General features: G+C 41.9%; 1 protein-coding gene across 1 annotated transcript in view; it reads right to left on the bottom strand.

Annotated features, from left to right (window-relative positions):
* Positions 1 to 589: 589 nt before the first annotated feature.
* Positions 590 to 25,403, bottom strand: part of LUM (lumican) — a 114,704-nt gene continuing 89,890 nt past the window's right edge. Inside the window, exon 3 of the mRNA XM_078674260.1 lies at positions 590 to 1,322. Within this exon, the coding sequence (XP_078530386.1) occupies positions 1,168 to 1,322 (155 nt within the window). The 3' untranslated portion in view covers positions 590 to 1,167. The remainder of the gene's footprint in view (positions 1,323 to 25,403) is intronic.

Raw genomic sequence — 25,403 nt, 5'->3', positions numbered from 1 at the left:
TTCCCTATCTCTCCAAAGATTCGGCATGTATAGATGATGCAGAAAACAAGAAAAAAAATCTACATCATTTCAACAAAGTGTGAAATATCACGGACTAATTTAAAAAAACCAGCTGTAAACTGGTGTTTTGTATAATGTTTAAGTACTTTCTACTTGGTTCTGTTCATCTTCTGTTTTAGTTTTGTGAGTCGATGAACACAAAACAACATTTGTGTTTGGGTGCCTACATTTTATTCAGCTGATAACAAATTTGAGACAGTTAAACAAATAAGTTAAACTGGGCTCTGAGAATACTAGAAGAACAGCGGTACACAAATTAATAAAATATTCAATCATTGTAAATACAGTGGGTTTGTCTGATTCTTTCGGTATTAGTATTATGCAGAAAATATTGTGGATTCCAATTGTAAAGAGGAATACATTGTAGTTGAAACGTTAACATAACAAAATAAAGAAAACATTGTTTGTTCGATAACTTTGCAGTAGTTTTGAAAAAAATGTGTTCTTGGTTTTTTGTATTTATTGAAACTGATAGTTCACGCATATTAAAAAGAATTACAAATGTCTCTAAAATATATGAGGCCAAAACTGATATGTTATGTTTTATTTCTTACACACCCTTTAAGCTTGGCATGCATCGTATTAAAGAGATATCCGAATAAATGAGCTAGAGAGAAATAAGTATTTCAGAATAGAAAAACCAACATATAAGCTTTCATTGTAACAATGAGAAGAAACTTTACAAACAAACTGAAAAGCTGTATCACTTGTAGATTACTAAAGCGTCTTGTTAGAGTTGCTCTTCAAGGGACTGAATTAATCACTTTTTGTAGGAAATTCAGGGATTCCGTCACACATATCACTTGCAAACGTTTGGAAATACAAAATATTATACCATGCAAGTGTATGAATATTTTACAATATAGAATTTGATTTGCTAGATATACAATTTACGTCCACAACTCAGTCGCTGATTCTTCAAAAATGTATACAGAACGTTTGTACACAAAATATTGTAAGGTCACCATATTCATGCTAAATACCATGTATACACGTTTTAGTTTGTCAAATTGATGGTATCCGTTTTCATAGGGAATGTTAGCTTTAAGATGTTATCCCTGAGCAAACTTAAGTTACTCAAGGTCACTGCTTATCCAGAGGGAGCCATCATTCCAGTTCTAAATCGGAAGCTTGGCGGAGGCAACTGTACATTTCCTGAGGCAACTCAGCACGAGTGATGTTGTTTCCGTCTAGGCGCAGATGTTTAATCCTCGAGTAATCCAGTGGTCCAATAACTTTGCAAAAGCTGGACACTGTGAACTCTGCAAGAGAAAAAATGGAAGGAAAGCAACATTTGTAAACCAGAATTATTAAATAGCACTTTAGTATGGGACAATGGTTTGCAGTCCAAACTGACTACAGAACAAGTTCCAGATCAAAAGTTTTGACAATTAAACAAACACACACACATACATGCTCGGTCACTATTGCTCATGAAATAGACAAAGTGAAAATATACCAGAATATAATGCCATGCTAAATATATGCTTAATTTCATTCAAACAAGAACATGGCTTCTGGGATATTTAGTTAGACGTGTCCAATGGAATAGTAACTCTATCAGTTAAAAACTTAAAAGACGTTGTTATACAACAATCACCATTTAGAAAATTTGACTGGACTTGTTTTGAATTATTTATAAGCCAGTGCAATAGGTATAAAAATATCAACATGCCGACACCTTGATCATCAGAAACCTTACATAATTTGTCAGGTAAACTTTTCACAAGACGTTGCATACACAGACCATCATTTCGAGTGCCCAAATTGGGATTTCGAGTTTTGCAATATTTGACCCTCATCGCCAAGAATTTTTACCAAAAATTATTTATTGATGATCGCTAAATTAAAATCACTACATCTCATCACAAATAATGAATGAAAAACATAGTTAAAACATTGTTTAAAGGACAAGGTATCAAGTTTGTAGTCCCCTTTAGAAGCTCCAAATTTTACATTCTCAATAATCTGAAACGACTCACATGGTTTCTCCTCTCCCAAAACATTAGTCATGGAAGCAAGAGGACCACACACTACTCTAAAGTGCTTAGTTCTAAAACGTGCTTCCTGGTACATCATTCCTGTGGGAGCGTAATAGGCTTGCAGCCTTTCTCAAGTTTTACTCCACATGCAAACGATACCAATAATGGCCAGTCCGCATCCTGGACATTTTCCTCACTCTGCCCAACATATGCTCACATTTAAAGTTTGAAATAATGGCCGGAGAGAGAGGCCCCTCATGTGTTTTAGCGCCTCACGGATTCTGATCACATGTTCTATTCTATTCATAAAGTTTTCTAAAGCGCTTAGCTACCCAGTATTAAAGACTCTTCTGTTTGGCCGCACAATCTGTGTCATGCATCACCTTCACCTTCCTTTCTGACAATACTAATAACACTTTAGGGAGATTAGGCCAAAGCGCAAACTTATGAGTGTATACTTTGCATGGTTTTGGAGTGACAGATTCAGATATTCAGGTAGGATGCCTCAAGTGTAGAAGGTTCATGGCTCAATAGCCATAACATCTAGCTCTTAATTCCCTAAAGTCCCGGTCCCATGAAAATATCTTTGCTGACTTCATTAATAGTTTTGCTATCGTTTTCTGCGGTAAGGTGTTCTTTATCAGATCTTCCCTACTCAGGGCCTTGATCGATGTTACCAGGAGTTGGTCCTATGCAGAGCTGGGCTCCTGAAAATTCTCTAAGAGAAGTTGTTTAACTGAGCCAATTGAGGCCATTTTCAATTTTTGACAGTATGAAACAAATTTGGCCTGCAATATCAGATTTTGCTTTGGTAATTTAAATTTGAATCTTATTTGGGGTTGATTTGTGCAGTCTGGGAGTGCAAATAGAAGGCGACAGCAGACATTTCTGTTTATCTAGCCACTCATATAGTTGATCCTTAAACATCAGTGCACCATATGTTATTGTGGGCATCAACTTAGTTGACACCACTATTAGTGGGGCATTATTGTTCTGCCACACAAGGCTTCTCTTCAGTTGGGCCATCCTGCATGTCAGATGTTTCGCAATCAGCTACAAGGAGACTAGCTGGGCTTTTCTGCCTCCTCTGTAATCGAGCATAACACAAAGCTATTTAAAACGTGTTACTCTTGGTAATCTTGGCCAGTTGATGAACTAAGCAACCCTTTTTATCAGGTGTCTACCAAACAGCACTGCTTTCCTCTTCTTTAGGCTGATAGTAATATAGTTTACTACACAGTATTGTACAAGTGCATCAAGCGATCTCCAAAGTCCAATTTGAGTGTTATCATGTGCCACCATGTAATCTGCGTATTGTAAGATTTTAATTTTTTGCTTCTTCAAGTGGGGTGGGCAGATCTTTGGGATTACCAGATCACTTTCCAGGTCTGCCATATCCAGATTAAAAAGTAAGGGGGTTAGAATTCAACCCTGGTACAATCCTTTGTTTGAGTGGATTTTCCCTGATGTTCCCCAGTTAGCTACAAATGTACCTTTCACCCACGCCTTACTGTCTAGTGACTCCATGGCCTTCAGGAGGTTCAATGGCATCTTCCACTTCCTTAGCTTTGCCCCTAGCTGGCCTCTTGGCAAGTCATCAAAGGCATTTATGAAATCAATGAACGTCGCATTAATCGTCGCATTAGGCGGTTAGTTCTTGGAGAGCTTTGCTTCCTCAATCAGGCAGGTTAAGGTCAGGAGATTGACCTCATTGTTATTGCGCCTTTGAAAACCAGCCTGAAACCCTGAGATCAGTTTATCTGTTTTGCCCAGATTTTCTGCTCTTCATACAGTAACCTGGCATAGCACTTTCCTTCCACATTGATTAACAATATCATTCTATAGTTGGGACTGTAGAATAACACTCTGAGAAGAGGAGGGTTACAATAGACATCCAAAGACTCAGAATTGATTTTATTAGGACCACCGGGAAGCTATGTGGGCACAGTGCCCAAGCTGCTCTCATTTTCTTTCAGACTATTCATACCTTTCTTGTAGGCAGTCAAAGGTTGATACTAAAAGGCGTCTGTGCTATGCTCACTTCCCTCACCACCATAATGCTATCCATCTTATCAGATATATCCAAGATTGGTGTCCTCGTCTGGTGCCCCGTGGTGATCTTGGTCAATTAACTATCATGTTCTTAGGTCTGTTCATTTGGGATATTAGGCTTGAGTGAGCTTGTTAATTAGCCCCCAGAATTTTCTTGAATCCTTTATCTTGAGTGCAATGTGAAGTTTTGTCCAGGTCAGTTTTTTAGCACAGGGTTTGTATATCTAGCCCTTTAAAAACAGCTACTTTCATAAGCATTTTGTTTAAGGCTCTCAGAGTGCCCCAACTTATTTTGTTCCACCTCTGTCCTTCTTCTGGGGCATTCAGCTAGGTTTTCTTGGAGTGATGCCATCAGTTTGGCCCAGCCTGTTATTACCTCATTTCCCTTTCTTTTGGCACTGCTCCATCTTCCAGTTCATTCTTTTTAATGGGCAGAGTCTTCTTGATGGCCAATCATCTTTGCTGCCTGATACCTCTCCAAAGGCCTGGTGAACTTACATAGAATTGTTGCATGGTCACTTGAAGTTTTCAGAATTAGTTGAAAACCATCTATGTTGTGGATATGTTCTGTTGCAGACCACAGATAGTCCAGGGTTGCTAATCTAAAAGGGGAGGAGTGAGTATCTGGACTATCTGATATTACTCGTTGATACATCCCATCCCTAAAGCCTCTACGGCATTTGCCAGTCATACAACAAATGTTTCCTGCAACTGGTCATGGGCCGTCACTTGTGGGATGCTTCAGCATTCATCCTCACTCACTTTTCATTCCTCAAGTTTGTTTTTTTGTTAGTAGATTTGAATTGAAATTGCCTCCAATCATGAAGTGTGTTTTGGAATATTCTCTAAGCAATCCAGCAATGTGCTTGCTGACTCACAATTCTGTGTGATTGTCAGGTGTAGATAGATATTTTCCCTAATTAAGGTATGATTCACTATTTTGCATTTTACAATGATAGCATCCCCTTTCCCTGCCAAAATTATGGATGCCTTTACTACCAGGTCATTTTTTATTTGAATTGAAAACCCTCACTTGGGTGGCCACTACTTTGGAGGGGAGGACAGGTGCTGCAAAGTTTGCATAATTCAAGAAAAGCTCTGGTGCCCTGTTTTCTGCAGGAAAATATATAATTCTCGGTTATTTTCCTACAAACTCTTTTTATCCTCATGTTCCGATGGGCCCCTCACATTCCAGAAACAGATTTTTATCTCCCAGAGATTAAACCCCACTTTATTTATCTTGCATTGATTGGGGGCATTGATTTAAGAATCCTCGCCAACTATTTCCAGTTCGCCTGTAGGCAGAGGGGTCTCCTTCACCTGTTTAACATTGAGCATCGATCATATATGTCCTTCCCCCTTTTCTTGTGGCACTGCTTTAGCCATGACAGATTTGGCCTCCATGTGGTCTCCTTGGCCATGTTTTGATGATGAATTTTTGTTGTGGTATCTTCCTTTGCCCAGAAAGCATTCCTCAGTACTGTTATTTTGTTGATACCTCAGGCATCATCCCTAACGGGCTGCTGTATGTTGGGGCAAAGTAGATTCAATATCAGGGGATGTCTACCAGGTAGGGTGTAGGATAGACTTATTCCCCATCTAGAAAGTTGTTTTTTGTGGTTCATGAAACGTATAGCAAACCTCTCCTCCAAAAAGCAAATCTCAATTAGTTTGTTAATTTCTCTGTAACCTGGGCACTCACTTAAAAGCCACTTACTCAATGTCCTTTGAACACAGCTTTTCCAGGACCAGCAGTTTAGAGGCTAGTCTTAAGATGTGATGTCTGTTCAGAAGTTCCCATTTCCCGTGTGAGATATATTCCAGATATTATGTTATCATTTTTAGGGACGTACAAAGCCCCTCTATTGTTGCCACATTGCCGAGCCCAAGTAGGTCTTTTTGGTAATGATGTAATGATGCGCTTCGTTTTTAATTAAGGGTGCTGCACCTGTCCCCCTACCTTTCTCAAATATTGAGTTTTTAGTTTTTATTTTCCACTTTTTGTACCTTGGGTTCAATTATCATGCTAAGACATTGTTGGTTATATCGTTCCGCTTGTCCATGGTAGATTACAATTTTTATTGGCGACATTCTTGGGTAAAGTAATGACACTGGTTGTGCTAATGTCCTTTCCTTGGTGTATGTCTCTGTCAGAAATGGGGGGTATTTAGTTGGCAGCTTACCCTTTTTCCCAGTCAGGATAAGGGGATACATTTCTAAAAGAACCCCTGTTCACCTCCTTGGCAGCTTGGCATGAGCAGACAGGCTTATCTCAGAGGCAGTGTGTAAGGCATTTGCACATAACATACAGTAATACAGTGAAAGCACTACAAAAGGAAACTACACCAGTTTTAGAAAAATATCCAATATTTTATCTGTGCAAACAAGACCATAAACGATAAAAATACAGTAATAAAAATATGCACTTTGCAAATATAACCTTTAATATGCAGGTACTTGAAGTCGGTAGCTCTGTCTGGTGCTAAAGCGGTGCTGAAAACAACCAAATCCAACAGTTTCGGTCGACCACATCGGTGCAGACCGGCATCTGTGTCAGAAGACTTGTAAATAGTACCTCTTGTTCCAGCCAACCAAAGCAGTGTGGGCCGGCGGTGGTGGTCATTGAGGCTGCAGTGAGAAGCCGAGCGGACCAGCGTGCGGTGCCCTCAGGTGGGGGTGCAGGCAGCGGCTCAGTGCTGGTCAACCAGCGGTGTTGGTGAGGCCAGGGCTGCAGTGCGAAGTGGGGCAGTGCTCGTCGTGGTGCTGATGGTCACAGTGCAAGCAGTGGCGTCCGTCGAAGATTGCCGTGGCTCTGGTGTGGGACGGGGCAGTGCGTCGTGTAGCTTATGAGCAGTGACCCAGACCATAGCATCGCTGTCAGCATGCAGCGGCGGTGAGACTAGGGTGGTGGAGGGAAGCAAGGCAGTGCAGAGTGCGGTACCCACAGCTCACTGTGCAAGCAGCGGCTCTGCCAGCGGTCTTGGCGATGGCATTGGGTAGCAGGTTCCCTCTGTGGCAACTGAGACATTTGGTCCCAGAGGCAGTACCCAGAAGAAGGTGAAGTCTTTGCTGTACCTGAGACTTCTCAAGCAGGGGGCAAGCTCTTCCTCAAGTCATGAAGAAACTCAAAGAAGGAAGTTGCAGAATGTTCAGTCCAGTCCTTTGTCTGCCCAAGACAGAAGAAGCCACTGCAGGTGAACACAGCAAAGCACACAGCAAAGAGGTAGTTCCCCCTCACAGCTTCTCCAGCTCTTCTTATTGACATGTTCCTTGATCCAGAGGAGTTTTAAAGTCCTATACCACATTTCCTCTTCTACACCACATTTACTCATTATTCTCTTTGTGGCAAGGGTCTCTGAGCCCAGTCCAAACCAGTGTGTCTCTTTCTGACCTAGCTTCACTACAGGAGGTGGAGACATTATTGTGCAGAGGAGACACTGCTATTCAGGGGCTACTGAAAACTCCTCCCACCATTCTAAATGTAGACCAGGCCTATTCAGCCAAGCTATATGAGCCACCCAGGAAAGGCAGAACACACTTCAGCCTCCATTGTGGATGTCTATAGTGAATGCACAATCTGAGCCCATGTTACACCAAAACCTGATAGTCAATACACAGACCAGCAGAGGCACACAGAATGGTTAGGCAAGAAAATACCCGCTTTCTAAAAGTGGTATTTTCAAACAAATAATATAAAAATCATCTTTACTAAAAGATATGTTTTTAAATCCTGAGTTCCAGCATACTAAACTCTATTTATCTATTTTGTCCCAATGGAAAGTTAGGCTTGTAAGATGTTACAAGGTACCTCCCTTGTTAGCCTATGGGATAGATAGCCTTGCAAAAGTGAAAAACGAAATTAGCAGTAATTGACTATCAGGACATGTCACAAACACCAGGGCAAGGCCTACCTTTCATATACACTGCACCCTGCCCAGTGGGGTACCTTGGTCCTACCTGAGGTGTGCCTTACATGTGAGAAAAGGGAAGGTTAGGGCCTGGCAAGCGGGGGCACTTGCCAGGTCGACATGGCAGTAAAAACTGCGTGCAGACACTGCAGTGGCAGGTCTGAAAAGTTACTTGTGCGGGTGGCCCAAATTAGTGCTGCAGGCACACTAGCAGCCTTTGATTTACCGGCCCTGGGCACACACAGTGCACTGTACTAGGGACTTAGTAGTAAACCAAATAACATAGAAAACTCATCCATAAACACAGTTTACATGGAGAACATATGCATGTAGCACTGGATAGCAGCAGTAAAGTGTCCAGAGTCCTAAAACCAACAAAACTGGGTCAAAAAAAGGAGGCCAAAAGCAAAACATCTGGGGGTGAACCTGCGTAAAAAGCCAAGTCTAACACTCTCCATTTGAGGAGGTGATTTGGGTAAATTGAGTCGGAACCATGGGCTCACCCATCCCATGTTGCGATCAGTTATTGGCCGGTGGAAACTCCCCAAGCATTGTTCTAATTTTTTACTCTACCACCTGCAACCTTATACTTAGTGGACCAGGCTCTACTATGTCAACTTTTAATTTGACTTTCATTTGGGCTTTTTGTGAGTCCTTTGGACAAGTCTCTATTGTATCAAGTTCCAGTTCAACCTTCATTTGGCTTTTTGTGGGACCAGTGATTCACCAAACTTTTCATTGCCAGTGATGTTTTTTGTGAAACTTGAGAAATGTTTGTGTTCCTGTTTAATCCTGTTTAATTTAATCGCAAGCATTTTCCATTATCCTTTAATTGAGGCAGACATACTGCTTGGCCAGCAGCTTCCTCTTTTACTCCATTGTTAACGCTGTAGGGCCTCAGATAGTCCGATATTGCATGTGGGTATTTATTAGGTGGATAATCTTTTGTGGTTGTTTCCCCCTGCATGCCCAATGCTGCTTGTTGTTTTGAGTTTCCACCGGCTCCACAAACTCACTTGTCTGACCTTCTGCCTAATTCTAATTTCCTTCCACGTTCCATGTTGAGTTTACTGGGACTCCCGCCTTCATGTTCTCCATAAGCGCAGGTATGACTTCCAGCAAGGTGGATATGGAATCACAATGGCAGTATACTGCTTTATCCTTTGCAAAGTCTTGCACCCAAATTATTAATTAATTTAGGTGTTCCAATTTTTCATCATTTGCCATAGTGAAAGTAGCTAATGTTGGCAGCACGTTGATTTGCGTGTCCAAGTTGCGAGGGTGGAGTTTACTGGCCTAAGTGATAGCTGTTAGTGTTTTTATTAAGACATTGCCACCTCTACTCCTGGGTAGTCGGGCTGTCTAGCATCGAGGTATCTGGACTTCTGAGGTGATGTTCAGTCAGCTTGTTCTTTTCATCTCCCTCTACTGGGGGGACCTGTGGATTCTGTAGATTATATTCTGGTGAAGCTGTTGCAAAAGCAAGGTTTTCCTCCTCTTCCACCTCCATCTCAGCGGTTGCACTCTCAAGGGTCGGTTCGCCATATGGTTTGTAATCGCTTTGAATGGTCCGGTACCCGGGGGTCCAGGTTCCTGGTCTGCAGAGGTGTGAACTTGATTATAATCCTGGTGAAGAGGCATGGACCTGGAGATGATGGACTCCATTGTTGGCACACTTCATGTTTTTCACTCTGTTCATTTTCTGTATGTACTACTGCTTTTTCATTTCTACTTTCACTTTCAATCCTTTCAGGATTTTCAATCTTTACAACATTTTCAATATTCTCCTGGCCCCCCACTGATGGGACTGCCTCTCACTGATATGTTGATATTTGATTGGATTAGAAAAGCCCTGTGTCCACTTGAGCAATGACAGCCACATCGCTCACATACACGTAATTCTCGCTTAAACATCCTTCACTGCTTGCCTTCATTCTGTTCCTCCCTGGCCTCTAAGTTTGTTGTTGTTGTTCCGTACTTATCAAAGCTGGATTGTTTATTTTGTAGTCGGTTATGACACAGAAGTCCCTTATTGAGCACTCTCCTTTTCTGTTTTGCTTTGTTCTTGGTGAGTGCATTTTGTCCTTGTTGGAAAACAAGGCAGTATCTTTGAGGCCTGCACAAATAGCATGACTACATTTTGTCCTTCAATGGGAACCAAACGCCCAATTGTAGTGCCTGACTCTCAGATGGTAGCATTGCAGAGCAGTCTGAGGCTTACTCAAGGGAGGTGGTGTGGGCTAGTAACCTCCATTACACGTGCGCAGCAATAACACTCAATAATTGATTGTCCAGTCTGTACTTTGCTTTATAAAAGTAAGAGTACATTTATTAAACACACACACTACTCAATACTATGCACCAATTTACAAATATATATAAACTGTTGGAATTAATTTGTGACATTCCATAACATCTCCACCCCTCCCGCTGGGGGGTGGGGTCTAGTACCACCACTCCCATGTATGCACATCATCTTGCCCCCAAGTGCAGTTAGTTGAACCTGACCTGGAGCAAGGGCTCTGCGCACCTGCATCAGCCCAGTGGCGACCCACCCCGGTACCTCAACACGCATTTAAAATATGTACACCTTCCCTGGTGACACACAACCCTGCCTGAGCATTGCCTACTGACCATGAAGTATACACCTCTATGCTTTAGGGCTAGCAGTCTGGGCTCTTCACCTAAGCACAGCAGCAACAATACATGTTTAAGCATTACTTTAAAAGGACAGTACTCATCCCATTTGTTGGACATTAGAATGTGTTGCAATTACAGCCCCTAAGGGCATCACAGATGAAATCACAGGATTACTGCATATACAGCAAGACAGACACCCTAGCAGGAATGTCTGACAACATAACCCCACTTTGCTTTTGACATCACCTTACACAGGTACTTCGCATTACACGTGACCTTCAGTCCCTCTAAAAGAAATAACATTAGTAAATGCATTTCTGGTGTAATTACACCTCTTCATCTCCAGGGAATGCCCTTCTCCGGACATTCTTAATTCAGCCCTTCAACCCTTGGTGCACTTCTCAACCCTCCTCTAGCTGTAGAACAAAAGTTCCACCCAAGAGGAGTTAAAATGCTGGCTGAGCCCTTGAGGGGTTATTCTTTTCAAGTCCCCATGAGACTTAGGGAGGGACTTCCATTTTTGTGCTGGGGAGACTGCGCTTCTCCAGCAGCTCCCCCTGCACCTTTGCACTCACTTAGTTGAGACCCCGTTCTCCTGGGGCCATCACAGATGGAAAAACAAGCAGGCCGTTTCCTGCAGGCCGACCGGCCTGCAAAGCATTATGAGGATGCTTCTTCCTGCCCCGTGCATATTGTAGTAGCTGCTCCCCGCTGCTTCGAAGGGAGCTGTGATCTTGCTGCTGGCGGTGAGTGCTGCAGCTCAGGAGCCCACCCCCAGCTGCTTATGCCAATTATTGAGGGCCCGGTCCCATCCGGGCCCCTTGCACCTCTCTCTTCTCTGGGGCCCCTGTCCCCACCCCGACGGACCCTGTCTGGCTTCCTCGGGGGTGAGCCAGCCAGGGAGCCCACCCCCAGTGGGCTCCGGCTCCCCGCCTGGGTAGCACCCTTGCATACTGCCGCGGGAGCCAGCACTCGTCTTCTGGTCTGCCTGCTCCAGCGGGCAGATAAGGAGGTTCCTGTCAGTCCCAGCGGACCTCGGGGGATTGCGACGGCACTCCCTTGAGTCCTGACAGCTTTGGGGCCCGGAGATGGGGTTCAGGACCCCCTCCTCCTCTTCACGGGGAGCGCACCGGTGCTCCCTGTCTTCAGCTGTTTCGGTGGGGGTGAGGGTGGGCTCCTGGCACCCACCAGAGGGGGACATCTGGAGCGCAACGGCGCTCTCTGCCCTAAATTCTCCACTCTGTGTTTTATTATGCTCAATTTTGCCCAGGTGCATATTACTAAGAAAAATTCAGGTAAATCGTGTCTGAGAAAACACTGTTGAAAAGAGGGAAACTTTGCAGTAATAAGATGGATAAACTCTGATGCCCCATATCATGCTTCATTCTGTCTCTAAACAGGTGGGTAATACAGATTCCCTAAGAGTCGTCCTATTAGTACTGATAAGTGATGGTCATAAAAGTCAGAAAATAGAGAACAAGCCCTACTGTGTGTGGTGAGTGGAAATGCAGACCAGGTTCCTTTTGGGCACTGTTGGTAGTGCATGGTATAGTGGATAGAGTGGCGAGTGGAACGTATGTCATCATTCTCATCTGGGCATGTAAGAGGAACAGAAATAAAGAGAGATAGGCACATATTTGTGACAGGAGCCAGACCTAGAGTTTGCCTGCTGTCTGCCCTGGTGATTACACACGGGTGAAACATACAACTATTGACAATAGATAGACCAATTTAATGACAAGTGAGACTAAGGAGAAACATTTGAAGAGTGAGGAGTACAAAAAGAGAGGAGACAGATTGTACGGAATTGGTGTAGGCAGATTTGTTATGATAGATGGAAAATATCTGAAGCAGAGAAATGTAAGGTGTGGAGAAGGGCAAACTGCTTTACAGTAGGGAAGAGCTGCACAGGGTGAACAAGAGGCCAAATGAGACATGATGGTTTAAGGCATAAGTTGGAAAGAAAGAGTGAGGTAAAGAAGAGACTTGTACTCTTAGAAGAAAGGTGTCCAAAAGATAAGGCATTAGAAAGAGAGGGAGACAAGAAAGGGGGGTGTGGTATAGAGAGCAATAGAACGTAGTTCTATATTACGTGACTGAGTCAGACACAATGTGAAATTTGTGGGGGAGAAAGATACACAGTTGGGAGGAAAGTAGGCACAAGATGGGCATAAGGTGGGAAAGTAGTATAGGGACAAGTGTGAGGCAGCAGTATAAAAAAGAAGACAGTTTGAAATGTTCACAGTGAGAGAAAGGTACCAATGATATTAAATCTATATGAATATAGTATAAAAATGAGTATAAATTAGATTGAAACCATGTGGAGGGGTAAAATATGTTATGAAAAATCTAGGAGACAGAAGGGGAGAAAGAGCAAGCTGAACAAAGGGGCAATTGAGGGGGAAAACTTGCAATGAAATATGGAGAAAGATGGGGTGAAAACGAGGTATTAGTAGTTGGTGAGAATAGTGTTAGGCTAATGAGTTACAAAGAGGAAATGAGACAACAAAAGTCGGCAGACTGGAAGGAGCACATTTCAGGAGTAGACAGTTAAAACAGGGCTAGAGGAACACAGCTATATTTGAGGTAGAGAGGGAAATGCGTCTTGAAAGTAAGGTGGGGAGATTAGGAAGTAAAATAAAGATAAATAGAAAGAAATAGCAACATAATGCGATAAGGAAAGTCCTAGAGAGGGGGAGAGGCAGTGAGAAAGCAAACAGAAAAGCAAAATAATCAGACTAAGAAGTAGAGAGCAATACAAAAATGCTATCCAAAGATAATGAAAGAGGCAAATAAACAGGAAGAGATCAAATTGAGAGGGAACCATTAGGTTTTAGTTTAATCACTTAATTGGATAAACCAGTTTATTCTAGTTGATTATGTAGAAGGAAATTTTCTGATCCCCTTCTATCAGACAAAGATTCATAACTACAATTACACTATGGATAACTCTTTTACTTTGACATGAGTTGTATGGCTCGTCTTCCACAAAAAAAAGGAATAATGAAGCTCTATTGAACCATAGAAAATATAAGGTGGCATTTGAAACAAGGAATTGTTGATATTGTGGATATTACATAGACATTTTCAATCAAATATGTGACATGTAATTAAATCACTCCATTTCAACAGCTGAATGCAGAGAGATAGTGCCCAGATTTCCATCTGGGCACATCCAGTCAGACAATGGTTTAAACGAATGTAGTATGGTGGCAACAATTGAATTCAATTAATTGTGCTGATCTTCCTTTTTCTATATTGGCTGATTGCTTATGCCTGTCTAGCTTTGTAAGACATCTTAAGGTGTTACAATATAATGCAGATACAATTGTCTGGGAAATAACATTTAGGGGACTACAAAGGCATCTAGACGTGCTTAACATGGACATAACGCATGGCCTTATAACACATGGTAGCCTGCAATCTTCATATAAAAGCCCATCTCTAATTTCCATATTATTGTTAAGTTGTAATGTCCCTAGTGACGTATAATGATTAAATGAAGTAACTGCTCCACTTTAATAAATGATTACAGTTAGGTTGTGATGCTATAATGCCTACTACCAGCTCCAATAGACAAGGTGAAAGGCAGATCAAAGTTCATAATTACAGCTGCAGTTTAAAACAAAAAGGAGAACTGCATTTCTCTTCCACTGAACTGTTTTTCTTACATCCACATTTATTTGCAGAAAGGAGGTATTAATGGCTACGTATTTACTTTCTCTGAACTGTACGTCATTGAAAGATACAATCTCAGCAGGTTTATACACATTCTGAGTTACAAAGATTTTTAAATCAGATTTTCATTAAGCATATTCTAATTTTTCATCCAATTGCTGACTGCTTCCTGGCTTATTTAATTCTGCACTATAAGTTTCACTTTCATTCTTCATCTCTGCAACACAGCTATTTTTTTCATATAAAAGGGAAAGACACCAACGATTGAGCAGTTTGTGGAAAATGTGATGTAGTGACCATGTACTGTGAAGAATAAAGTACACCATGTACACCATGTATTATATAGAGAAACAAAATATCCTCTGCTGTACGGTAAAAGGATATTCCAAGTTACCTCTATGCCATAACCTTAGATTGCATCTCAGCCTTTCTGCGTGTTACTCTATGTCATAAATTTGAAGGAAAATCACGCTATTCATGGACGCCTGTTAATATCAACTTGGAAGACGTTGTCCTTTATCGTAACCACCTATATACTTCAATAAACATTCTGAGCATGCTGCTTTGGTATACTACGGTCACTGTGTCCCGTCTTGAAGTTCTTTGACCATCGCACCAGGCAGCTGATAGTCCAGTCGACAGTGCTATCTCGTCTGGACTATGCCAGCTCGCTTCTGGTAGGGGCTAATGTGGCGGAGGTTACCCGCCTCCAACGTGTCCAGAATGCCGCGGCGAGAGCTATTGTTGGTCTACCCCGATCATGTTCCGTTTCCGGCACCTTGAGATCACTACACTGGCTGCCTATCAGGTCAAGAATCCAGTTTAAAGTGCTGTGTCTAGCGTTCAAGATTTTGAGGGGTGGGAGCCCTCAAATTCTTGTGAACCTTCTATCCTGGTATGTGCCTGCCCGGTCTTTAAGATCTCTGGGGCAAGCTCTTACAGTGATCCCCCGATACAGGTTGTGCCGGGTAGGTGGCCGCTCCTTTCGGGTCAGAGCGGCTGAACTTTGGAACTCTCTCCCTGTTGACATGCGACTGTTTTCTGATCTTTTGGCTTTTCGTAAAGCTCTAAAAACTTTTCTGTTTGATTAAATTGCCTTTGTCTTTCTCTGTTATGTTCCCTGTAGGTGTTGCTTATTACTTGCCATGCGCCAGGACGCCCCTTAGCTGGGGCAGCTGTGCGCAGTACAAAAGTTTGTAACATAACATAACATATGTGCACAAAGTGCTGGTGCTGTTCTAGAAGGGAGGGTGGCCTGACTGCACAATTCCCTTATCAAATAAAAGGTTACACACCATATTCTAAATAACTCCTTATTTACAAACTATTTAGTTAGGGATACTCCCAGTCTAGGAAGCAACACCTGCAATATATTGTAAGCAGAAAAGGAGAGTCAGTTGATCATTTCAATGTTACTTCTATACAAGAGATGGAAACTATTAACTTAAAACAATCAGAGCTCTGAACAAATATATATGTATCAAAATTAGAAAATTAAGGTAAAAATAAATTCTTAACCAAAGACACATTGCAACACAATAACCTTGCATTACTTTTGTTTTCACATAACAAAGTACAATACATCTTTGTAGTTAGGAGAGTTCTGCACACCAGGGTGGAGAACAGGGCACTAAGAATTAGAAATAATCAATTTTTAATGACGTTATATGTGATTGCCACAATACAGAGCTACGCTAATGGCAAGTATTAGATTAGGCCAGATGGAGCTGCATATCACGTAGACCTGGTGATTTTAGTTCGTTGCTGACATTGCATTTGAACAATTATCTTTTGACATTCTGATTTTTCTCATTGTTATGCATTGTTTACTGCTAAACCAACTGCAAGCAATTTTAGTCTTATTCTTATTATTAGGATTGTGTTATTGTTATAAAAATATTACTTAGAGATTAGGTGGTGTGCTCCATTCTATGGAATGAACATATGTTCGGTGCATACTGCTATTTCCCTGTTCTGCATTCTTTCTTTATTTCGTGTTTTGTACTAGTTATTTTGTAACTGTTATATTGCACTTGCCACAGCAGTGATATACAGGTATTGTATGAAAATTTGGGAAGATAGATTGCAGTATTTTAAATTCTTAAACTTCTATTGAAGATTTTGAGTAACAATGGTACACAAGTGGAATTTGCAGAAAGGCATGACAGTACATATATTTTAAAAATAAATCCTTTAGTTGGTGAACCCTGAGGACTACGTGCAGTGATAGTCAATGTGCAAGTTACAGTATATTTTCAGCATAATACTAATTTAACTACCGTACAAAACAGACCCTTTTGGTTTTGTCAGCTACGAATAAAGGGACAAATCATTGCCATGATAAAAACCAAATAGATTGTGGTGTAACACTGAACATTTGAGGTCCGTACCTGGATGAAGGATAAAGAGATAGAAGGAGAAAACAGATGGTAAGAAGAAAGAAAGGAAGTGAAAAGTCAGTTCAAAACTTAAATTAGTGTATGAATGAGGACCCTCTCCAGCTATGTTATCTATGTTTCTTGTGTAGATTAAGAATGTAGTCTCAAAGAGATATTTCACTTAAAGCGTTTAGCGTTTACAGAGGTGTTAGACTCAACATCCTTAGCGTGGCATTCCTCCAAACCTTGTGACTTTACGTCCCTATTTTTTGCTGAACTCATCAGTGTTGGCTTTAGGACTCAGTTCACTTTGCCTGCCAGCCTGTAGTAAACTGCTGTGCTCTCTCCCTTTAGCATAGTAAAATTGGTGCAGACCCAATTGCTACATTTAATTTACAGATACAACCCTAGTAAATGGTACTACATGTACCCAGGGCCTGTAAATGGAATTCTACAAGTGTGCTGAAGAACTTATTGTTCCACCCACTAAAGAAAACACTGTAAAATATGTCTCAGGCCTGCCACTGCATCCTGTAGTGAAGTTTTAAACTGCCATTTCAACCTGGCTAAATAAACCTTTTGCCAGGCCTACACCATCCTTCTCATACTTCTAAGTCAACTCTAAGGTAGGTCCTACAGGCTCATAGGCCAGGGGGCACTGTATTTAAAAAGCGGGACATGTGCACTTAAATCTTGCATGTCTCAGTAGTCAAAAACGTCCTGTTATTTTTCTCTTTAGCAAGGCTATCTCTCTGATAGAATAGCACTGGGTTATCTGTTTACATTTAATAAGTGATAACTTTAGTTTGGGAGCAGACAGATAAATACTTCTTCCACTCGTTTGAATTGTAAATTTAAAATCCTTTTTATTGGTAAAGCCTGATTTTAAATTACAGTTCTGAAAATGGCATTTACTCCCCAAAACAATTGTGTCTTTTTGCTTGTGTCCGGGGTCACATGACTCTTGAGTGTTCCAGTCCGGGTTTGCAATTTTGCCGAAGCTGCAGCCGCAGCCACAGTGCAGAGCTGAGCGCCAACGAAGCAAAGCAGAGCAAAGGGAAAGGCTACCGCTACTGAGAGACACCGAGAGAAGCTACTGAGGGGCGTGAGCCGCGGTTAAGCCTGGGTGTCCGTGCCCCCTCCCCACCTGTGGACCTGGCAGGAGATGTTGCTGGAGCGGCCGGGGCGAGGTGTTGGAGGAGTCAGCAAGGTGAGGTGAGCGCTGCTCTGAGCGGCCTTGCCCCTCCTCTGTGAGTGTCTAGTGTCCAGTGGAGAGGATTGCACGCACATGCTACAGAAGCCTGGCTGCAGCAGCGGCCGTAGCGAAAGTTGTAAGGCTGTATGAGGAGCTGCGGGGAGTGGGATCCCTTGAAACCACCAGGTACCGGCTATCTACCGTGGGCTCCGAGACCCTCCGAGACCCTCGCCGACTCTGGTGCCGTGACCCGGAGCCAAGAGCTGCAAGCAAACCCAGCGGAGCCGGATTTTCACGGCGGTGGTGTTGGTGTTGAGAAGCGTAGCCTTAGCCTCAGCCTTAGCCGCCAGGGAGGAGAAGGCGGCGGAGAAGGCAGCGTGAACATAAGGTTGAGTGCACCTGTGGCAGTAAAGACAGGAGCCCAGCAGTTCAGGTGGCCGCGAGCGGAATTAGCGAACTGCAAAAAACTGTGAACTGCCTTACTTCGTGCCATAAACACACAAAGTGCGGAGAACCCGGCGGAAAGCTCGGTAAGCGGCATAAAACAGCAGCCTGGGAGAAGCATTGGGGGGGTCAGGGAGTTGATTCAGTGTGGGGAGCCATTGGCCTTGTTCTCTGGCATTGCGCAGGTGGTTAAACCGATTATTTTGGCCCAGGATATCAGACATTGGTTGGCACTGTCTGGCATACGTGGCATCCGTGGCAGTAAAGACGTGACAAGCCCTGAACTTTAAACAGCCCTGAACTTGCTCCCTGCTCTTCTGTCCCCCACAGACTGTATATCTCCCGCAAAAGATAAAAGTTAAAAGTGGTTAAAAAAGTGTGCCCTTGTGTTGCACTATCCCGGGTCTTACCACTGGCTTTAGCATTGGATAACTGCGCATTCTAAAACCTCAAGGAAAAGGAAGCGTTACGGATAGACTTTCTTCCTCCCCAGTTGCACTGAGAGGCAGCTGCAGCTGGTCGGCGTAGTGCAAAGCAGGTATTCCTTGCATAAACTTTTGAAATTGTCCATCTAGACACCTGGCCAGTTGGCATCTGACACCTAAGCCTGAGTCTAGAAGCTAGTAGCAATGTGGTCTGACAAAATCCGGAAGGCTCCGGGAGAAAGGTCAACTGCCCCAAAGGGCCCTGCAAAACGGAGAAGAATGGATAAAACAATTGCAAATAAGGCAAATACCTTTAAAAATCCACTAATCTCACCAATAGCCTCTTTATTTGAAAGATCTGTTTTAAACAAAAGCCTTACACAGAACTTACGATTTCAATTTTTGAGGGACCCTGCATCCACACTGTTCTCATCAACAGGGGGTGTCTCGGGTTTAAAAACTCCTATAGTTCCCCTAAATAACTTCGCAGGGGACGATCAGTTGTTTTACGATGCTACTTAATCGACTATTTCAGCTAATTTAAATCTTCAGCTCAGTGATAATTGAGACCTACCAAATGGGCTTGTCCAATTGGAATATTCAGACTACAAAACAAATCCAATAGAGGCAAAAAAAACCTTAATGACCTTAGTGATAGTACATGCTGCCTGTGATGATTGCAAAATCACATCCACGCAACAAGAGCTGCCAATAAATACCAAAAATCTTAGACCAAGTCCGGAAGCAATGACTAAAACTCAACAAAGTCATGCACAATCGTCATTTGTAAGTTTTGAGTAGCCTACTGATCTTGGGCTTAATCAATGCTATTTGTTAAACTTAGAGAATGAATCATCGGCAGACAAAGATTCAGTCAACGAAGAAGCCCTAGTTGTGGCTGCAAAAAGAAGCAATGAAGAGGATCCTCAACCATTCGGCCTATGTCATAAAGAAAGTCAACGAAGGCCAATGGACCCTAGTGAAAACATTTTACACGCAGCAAATGAGAGTGGTAATACAACCTCAAATAATTAGGTTAAGGCAAACTCCTCTAGGCACGAAGGGACTCCGGACTTTGTAGCTCCCCTATTATATGCATTACAAACATCTACGAAAACCTTAATAATGCAATCGGATAAGCTGGACATTCTAATCGACTTAATGAATATAATTGCTTCATTCATTGACGGGATAAACACAAAATTAGATAATTTAAATAATTTAATTGTAAGAGCACAAACAACTATTATCCAGCCTCAACCTCAATCAATCTGCTCTTGTGGACCTGTTCTCGATAAATTGAGTTCTTTACCAACTATACTTGAACTGATACTTACTTTAAACAAACGCTTCATTAGTCCCGCCACTGATAAAGTCGTCCTAGGAACAGGCATAATTAAGGCTCAATCATCTGATAATGAACTCTACTCAGGGCAATTTTTATAAAGAACAAACCTCTATGCCTGAAAACGATATAAGAAGGGATGATGCCAATGAAATAGTTATGACCGAGGCTATGGGTTCGGAACCAGGAAAGCAAATACTAACTAAGAGACAAAGAAAAATTAACGGAAAGCCAGGAATAAAAAATGTGATGCAGACCCACCGTCAGGTATCAGAACATACCACATTTTTTCAAAAATAAATGCAAGAATAATAAAAGAGGACAACAGATTGGAAAATAGCCTGGAAATAACAGGAAAAGTTGATAAATCCCTCAATGCTGAATCGATGATTAAAAAGGTACCCAAGGGGTCCCAAGTAATCGGAAGCGTGAAAAGTCACTCAAATATGATGATAAATCAGCAGGAAGAGCTAGCAAGAGCCGATGATATATCAACTATAGGTTCTGATGAAATCTTTAATAAAGCCATCGATCAGGAAAAAAAGATGGATCCATGTTTTAAAGCGATCACGCAGCCAAAAAGTATCCTGAAGAGCACCCCATTCCAAGATAATCCTCCAGCCCCGGGAAGCCATAACATAGAGGGCAACACCTAACAGAAGGTTCAGGTACAAAGATTAAATAACAAATACAGATTCACACGAAAAGGGATTCATAAAGAAAAGGAAAGAGAGAAGCCTATATTCCCAAACTAATTTAAAAAAATACTCTTTATTTATAAAACATACAAATTCAGATAAAACAAACTTCAGATAAAACAAACGCTCAAAGAAAAGTGTTGGCAAAACAAAAACAACCAACTCATATACCAAACACGTGGCTAACAAACAAACATTACATATACAAAAGGAACAACAAAAACAAATATAATGTGTCCTTCACAAATTATGGCCACAGAATGCGTCGATGGCGTTTCAACTGGTGGTTGACTATGCGGTCATCATCAGGACAAACAATGACTTGAGCGTTTTCAATAACAGCATTAGAAGCAGACCATTCAGAGTTTGAACGGCGGGTACAAAACGTTTAAAATTTAATAAATAAGTCAAATATCTTCATAGCAGGAGTCAGGGAATGATATAAAGCTTGCATTCCGGGATATCTCGGCAAGAAAAGAAAAGTCCACGAAGAGCATTTAATTATGGCCCATCGTTAGCTCAATCAATCGGCATAAATCCTCGGGTTATGCGGGACAATTCGCAGACAGTGACAGATACGGGAGCAAACGATATCGTAGAAAAACCGTAACGTCACTCTTTAGGGTCAACATTAGGAACTCAGACCAATTTGAATCAGGGTAAATTAAGTTTTAGCATAATGAATAAGGAAATTATGCAATCAAACAGGGCGGAAGGTAACGAAGCAAGGATAGGCTCTCCAAAGTCTGGAGAAGATAATCTCTAAATTATTTGGACTCCGGAGTAAAAGACACAGGGTGGTCATGACATATAGAACAGGAGCAATATTATGAAACTTATGGCAGAAATCAGGGACTTAAGTGATATTAAATCCACAGATTTAGAATTAGTTCAATTTCTAAGAGGGGACAAGGAAGAAATAAATGAACAAACTTTGACTACTTGGAAATCCCGAGGTATAATGCAACTAATATTAGGGAGATCGGACCCTTTTCTTTCATGGGGCATAAAACTATCATTGTCCAGTATTCCACGCTATCCGTTTCCTCTAAAAAAAGCCATCAGACAGTCACTTACCAGGAAATTGGACAAACATGCTCTTCAAATGTCTGTCTACTCAGTTTTAAATAATGCAAAAGGCAGAAGCGAAATCGCCTCCATCCAGGAAGAAGTGTATGAAAATAGAGTTGGAGAGTCACAATCACCATCGGATCAGTGGAAATGGCTGCCCAGTCTCCTAAATGAGAAGCGGAAGATCTGACCAAATTTTTTTTTTTTTTTTTTTTGTATGTTCTTATATAGCGCTCGAATCACCCGGAGGCATCTCGGCGCTTGCCTTGGGAACCCGTCCTGGCTTTTCCCTGTGAGATAGCCCCTACAGGGCATCCCCAAGGTGAAAGCCAGGCATCCCGCCGCGGGGGGGCCGTTGTGGAGATTAAGCAAGCTTAATGCCCAGAGTTGCAGAGTGAGAACCCATGATTAAGGCAGGCACCGGAGCGAGAATTATCGAGTCCGTGGACATTTGAGCTCAAGACCCTGCCGCGTCGGGAATTGAACCCTGGTCCCGGGTCTGACCTCTGCTCCAGGGTCTGCCTGCTCTAACCAGTGAGCCACACTTCTCCACTAATTGATTGACTAACTGATTAATAGAGATAAAGCAAATCACGCAGCAAATGATGGTATACACGTTCTATCATGGAACATCGCAGGAGCCAAAAAATTGTTAGAGGACGGATTAGCCTTAGAAGAATGGGCTAATTGCGATATAATCGCCCTGCAAGAAACATGGATGCAGGAAGACATTCCGTTAGATGACTTCATTCACTTCATCGTTGCCGCAGAAAAAAATAAAACCTTTGGCCGCGCCATAGGTGGACTCTCAGTCTATGTGTCAGCAGCCTTAAAAATCAATTTCGAACAGCTTAAATCACCCGATTCAAGTATTCAAATAATTAAATTCTCAGATCAAAAAGCCATTAATAACAGGACGACAATTCTGATTAATTATTATACTCATCCAAACAACGAGTTAAAAAGTTAAAAAACACTCTATTATGTAAAGTAAAAACGGACCATCGCAGCACTGAGCCATCTTGGAACATAATAGTAACTGGCGATTTTAATTCAAATTTGATATTTTCCCCAGAGGAAGATGAAATATTATCAGCAGACAACATGTACTGGTGTGTTCCTCAACAGTTCCAAGGAGGGGCGAGGACTCGCAAGGACCGACCCGGTATTCAATTGGTAACAGACCTAGAGTATATGGGCATGCGAGTCCTTAATGGTAGGACCGAGGGAGATCGACCACCTAGAAAAACTTAGTACGGCCCGCATGCCCAATCAACCTTGGACTTTACCATAGTGAATCTCTCATTAATCTCCTCACTAGTGAGTTTTCATGTCGAATATATTCCCTTGAGTGATCACGGGATGCAGCATATTAACCCCTTCCATGCTCATGACGAGCTGAGCTCGTCATGAGTTGCGCCGCTCGCATGCTCATGACGAGCTCAGCTCGTCATGTAACGCGGCTTTTTAAAAAAAGCGGCACAGCGCGAAAAAAGCCGCCGCACGCATGCGGTTAAACTCAATTTCTTTATGGATAGATTTCAGCCATCCTACATACTAGAGGGCCAATTAGGGATATTTAATCCAAAACGTATAAATTGGTCAACCGCAAACAAAATCGAGTGGTTCTCGATAATAGAGAATACGCTGGATGAATTAGGGAACGCTCCATTGAATAAGATACAAGCATGGTCCCTCTTCCTGGGGAAATTAAAGACTAAAATGAATTTTTCAGACACAAAGGACAAGAGATTCGTCCCTAATAGCAAATTTTGCTAGATTTAAGGAGGGACTTGCGTAAAACCCAAAAGAAGCAGCAATTGCAAGATTAAGATGGACACCAATGGGAATCATTTCTACTACAAAGAAAAATATACAAAAAAGGAGGTCTGGGAATTTAACAAAAGGAAAAATGAGAGTTTTTGGTCTAAACTGCTCTTTAGTAGCAAGGACCCAACTTCAAATACATTCTGGAAAATAATAAATCAATTAACAAGGGCCCGAAATATTCTCACTTCCAATGAGCAGGAATCAGAATGGGCTACCTTTCTCTCGTCAAAATTCAAAGAAAATTCATCAAAACTTCCAAGGAAAGAGCTCATTTTGAAAAATTCAAACAAAACAATAATTGAGGAAGAACGCTGCGGTCAACTTTCAACTATGGTTCCAACCAACATATCATTACCTGATGCAAAATATGGTACTTATTCCGCAGGGGAGATAATACAAATAATTAAAAAGGGCCAAGGTAATGGGGCACAGGGACCAAATGGTATTCCGCAAGCCACTTATAAATATGCACCCGACTTTTGGAGTCTTCACCTTGAGAAACTGTTTGCTGACGTGCAGATTAACAACCAAGTTCCGGCTAGCTGGCAAGGTTCCATATCTAAAGGCGGGGACAGATCTAACCCACTCAATTACCACTTAATTGCACTACAGGATGTGAAAGCCAAATACTTCGCATCGCTAGTTCTAAAAGATCTGGTAAATGGGTCTGGAGAAAGAGAACTAATCCCTATAAACCAAACTGGGTTTAGAGAAGGAATTGGAACAATCTTGAACATTCTATCTGTCACAATGATAGCCGAAAAATGCCAGCGCACAAAACAGGACCTGCACCTGTGCTTTATAGACCTGCAAGCGGCCTTTGACTGCGTGGACCGGAACATGTTGTGGGCAAAGCTAAAAGCATGGGGGATACCTGAGAGCATATTAATGGGCCTGTTATTTTACTCGGACACATGGACGCAAGTAAAAAGCTGAATAAGGAGCGAGTGTTTTTCTTGAAGAATATCTTTCTGGTTAAGAGAATACGCACATGTAGGACAGCAGTTATCGGAGGTTTGGATTCAACGGCTCCCCAAAAGAACTGTAAGATGATAAAGTTTCTGTTGGCCTTTGAAAACGGTTTGAAAGCAAATACCTTATTGGCTACTTAACATCTTTAAGTCTTATTAGGACAGAGGACTAAACCTGAAGGTAGTCTTTATTTTAACGTTTTAGGAAAGATATTATTTGGAAATTATATTTTTGTTTTATTGAAATTAATGATTATTTGATTTTTCTGTTTAGGTTATTTTATCTTTGCGTGAATATTGTAAAGAAAATGTGTTATTGTTTTAATTAACTAAACAATAAAGATTAAAATTCAAAAAAATTCAAAAACATGACTCTGAAAGGCTCTCCTGTGGTGTGATGTGTATTTCTTCAAGCCAAAATGGGTTTGGGTGTGGGACAGGCTGTTCTACTCCTGTGCAGGATGGCCTCAGGGTTTGTTAGGAATTGAGTGTCTGGCAGGCAGAGGTATGCACCCTGACCAAGCAGGAACCACAGTCTTAATCAAGGCAAGTCAGATACACACCCTAATTTAACCTGTGCTCACCCTCTGGTAGCTTGGCACTGAGCAGTCAGACTTAACTTAAGAGGTAATGTGTACAGTATTTGTGCAACAATTCAAACAGTAACCCAGTGAAAACACCATAAAAAGATTCCACATCAATTGAGAAAAGTTGCTTATATTTTAA

The sequence above is a fragment of the Lissotriton helveticus genome, chromosome 1_1, assembly GCF_964261635.1.
Source record: "Lissotriton helveticus chromosome 1_1, aLisHel1.1, whole genome shotgun sequence".
Taxonomy (NCBI): domain Eukaryota; kingdom Metazoa; phylum Chordata; class Amphibia; order Caudata; family Salamandridae; genus Lissotriton; species Lissotriton helveticus.
This window is presented reverse-complemented; position numbering and strand designations above follow the sequence as displayed.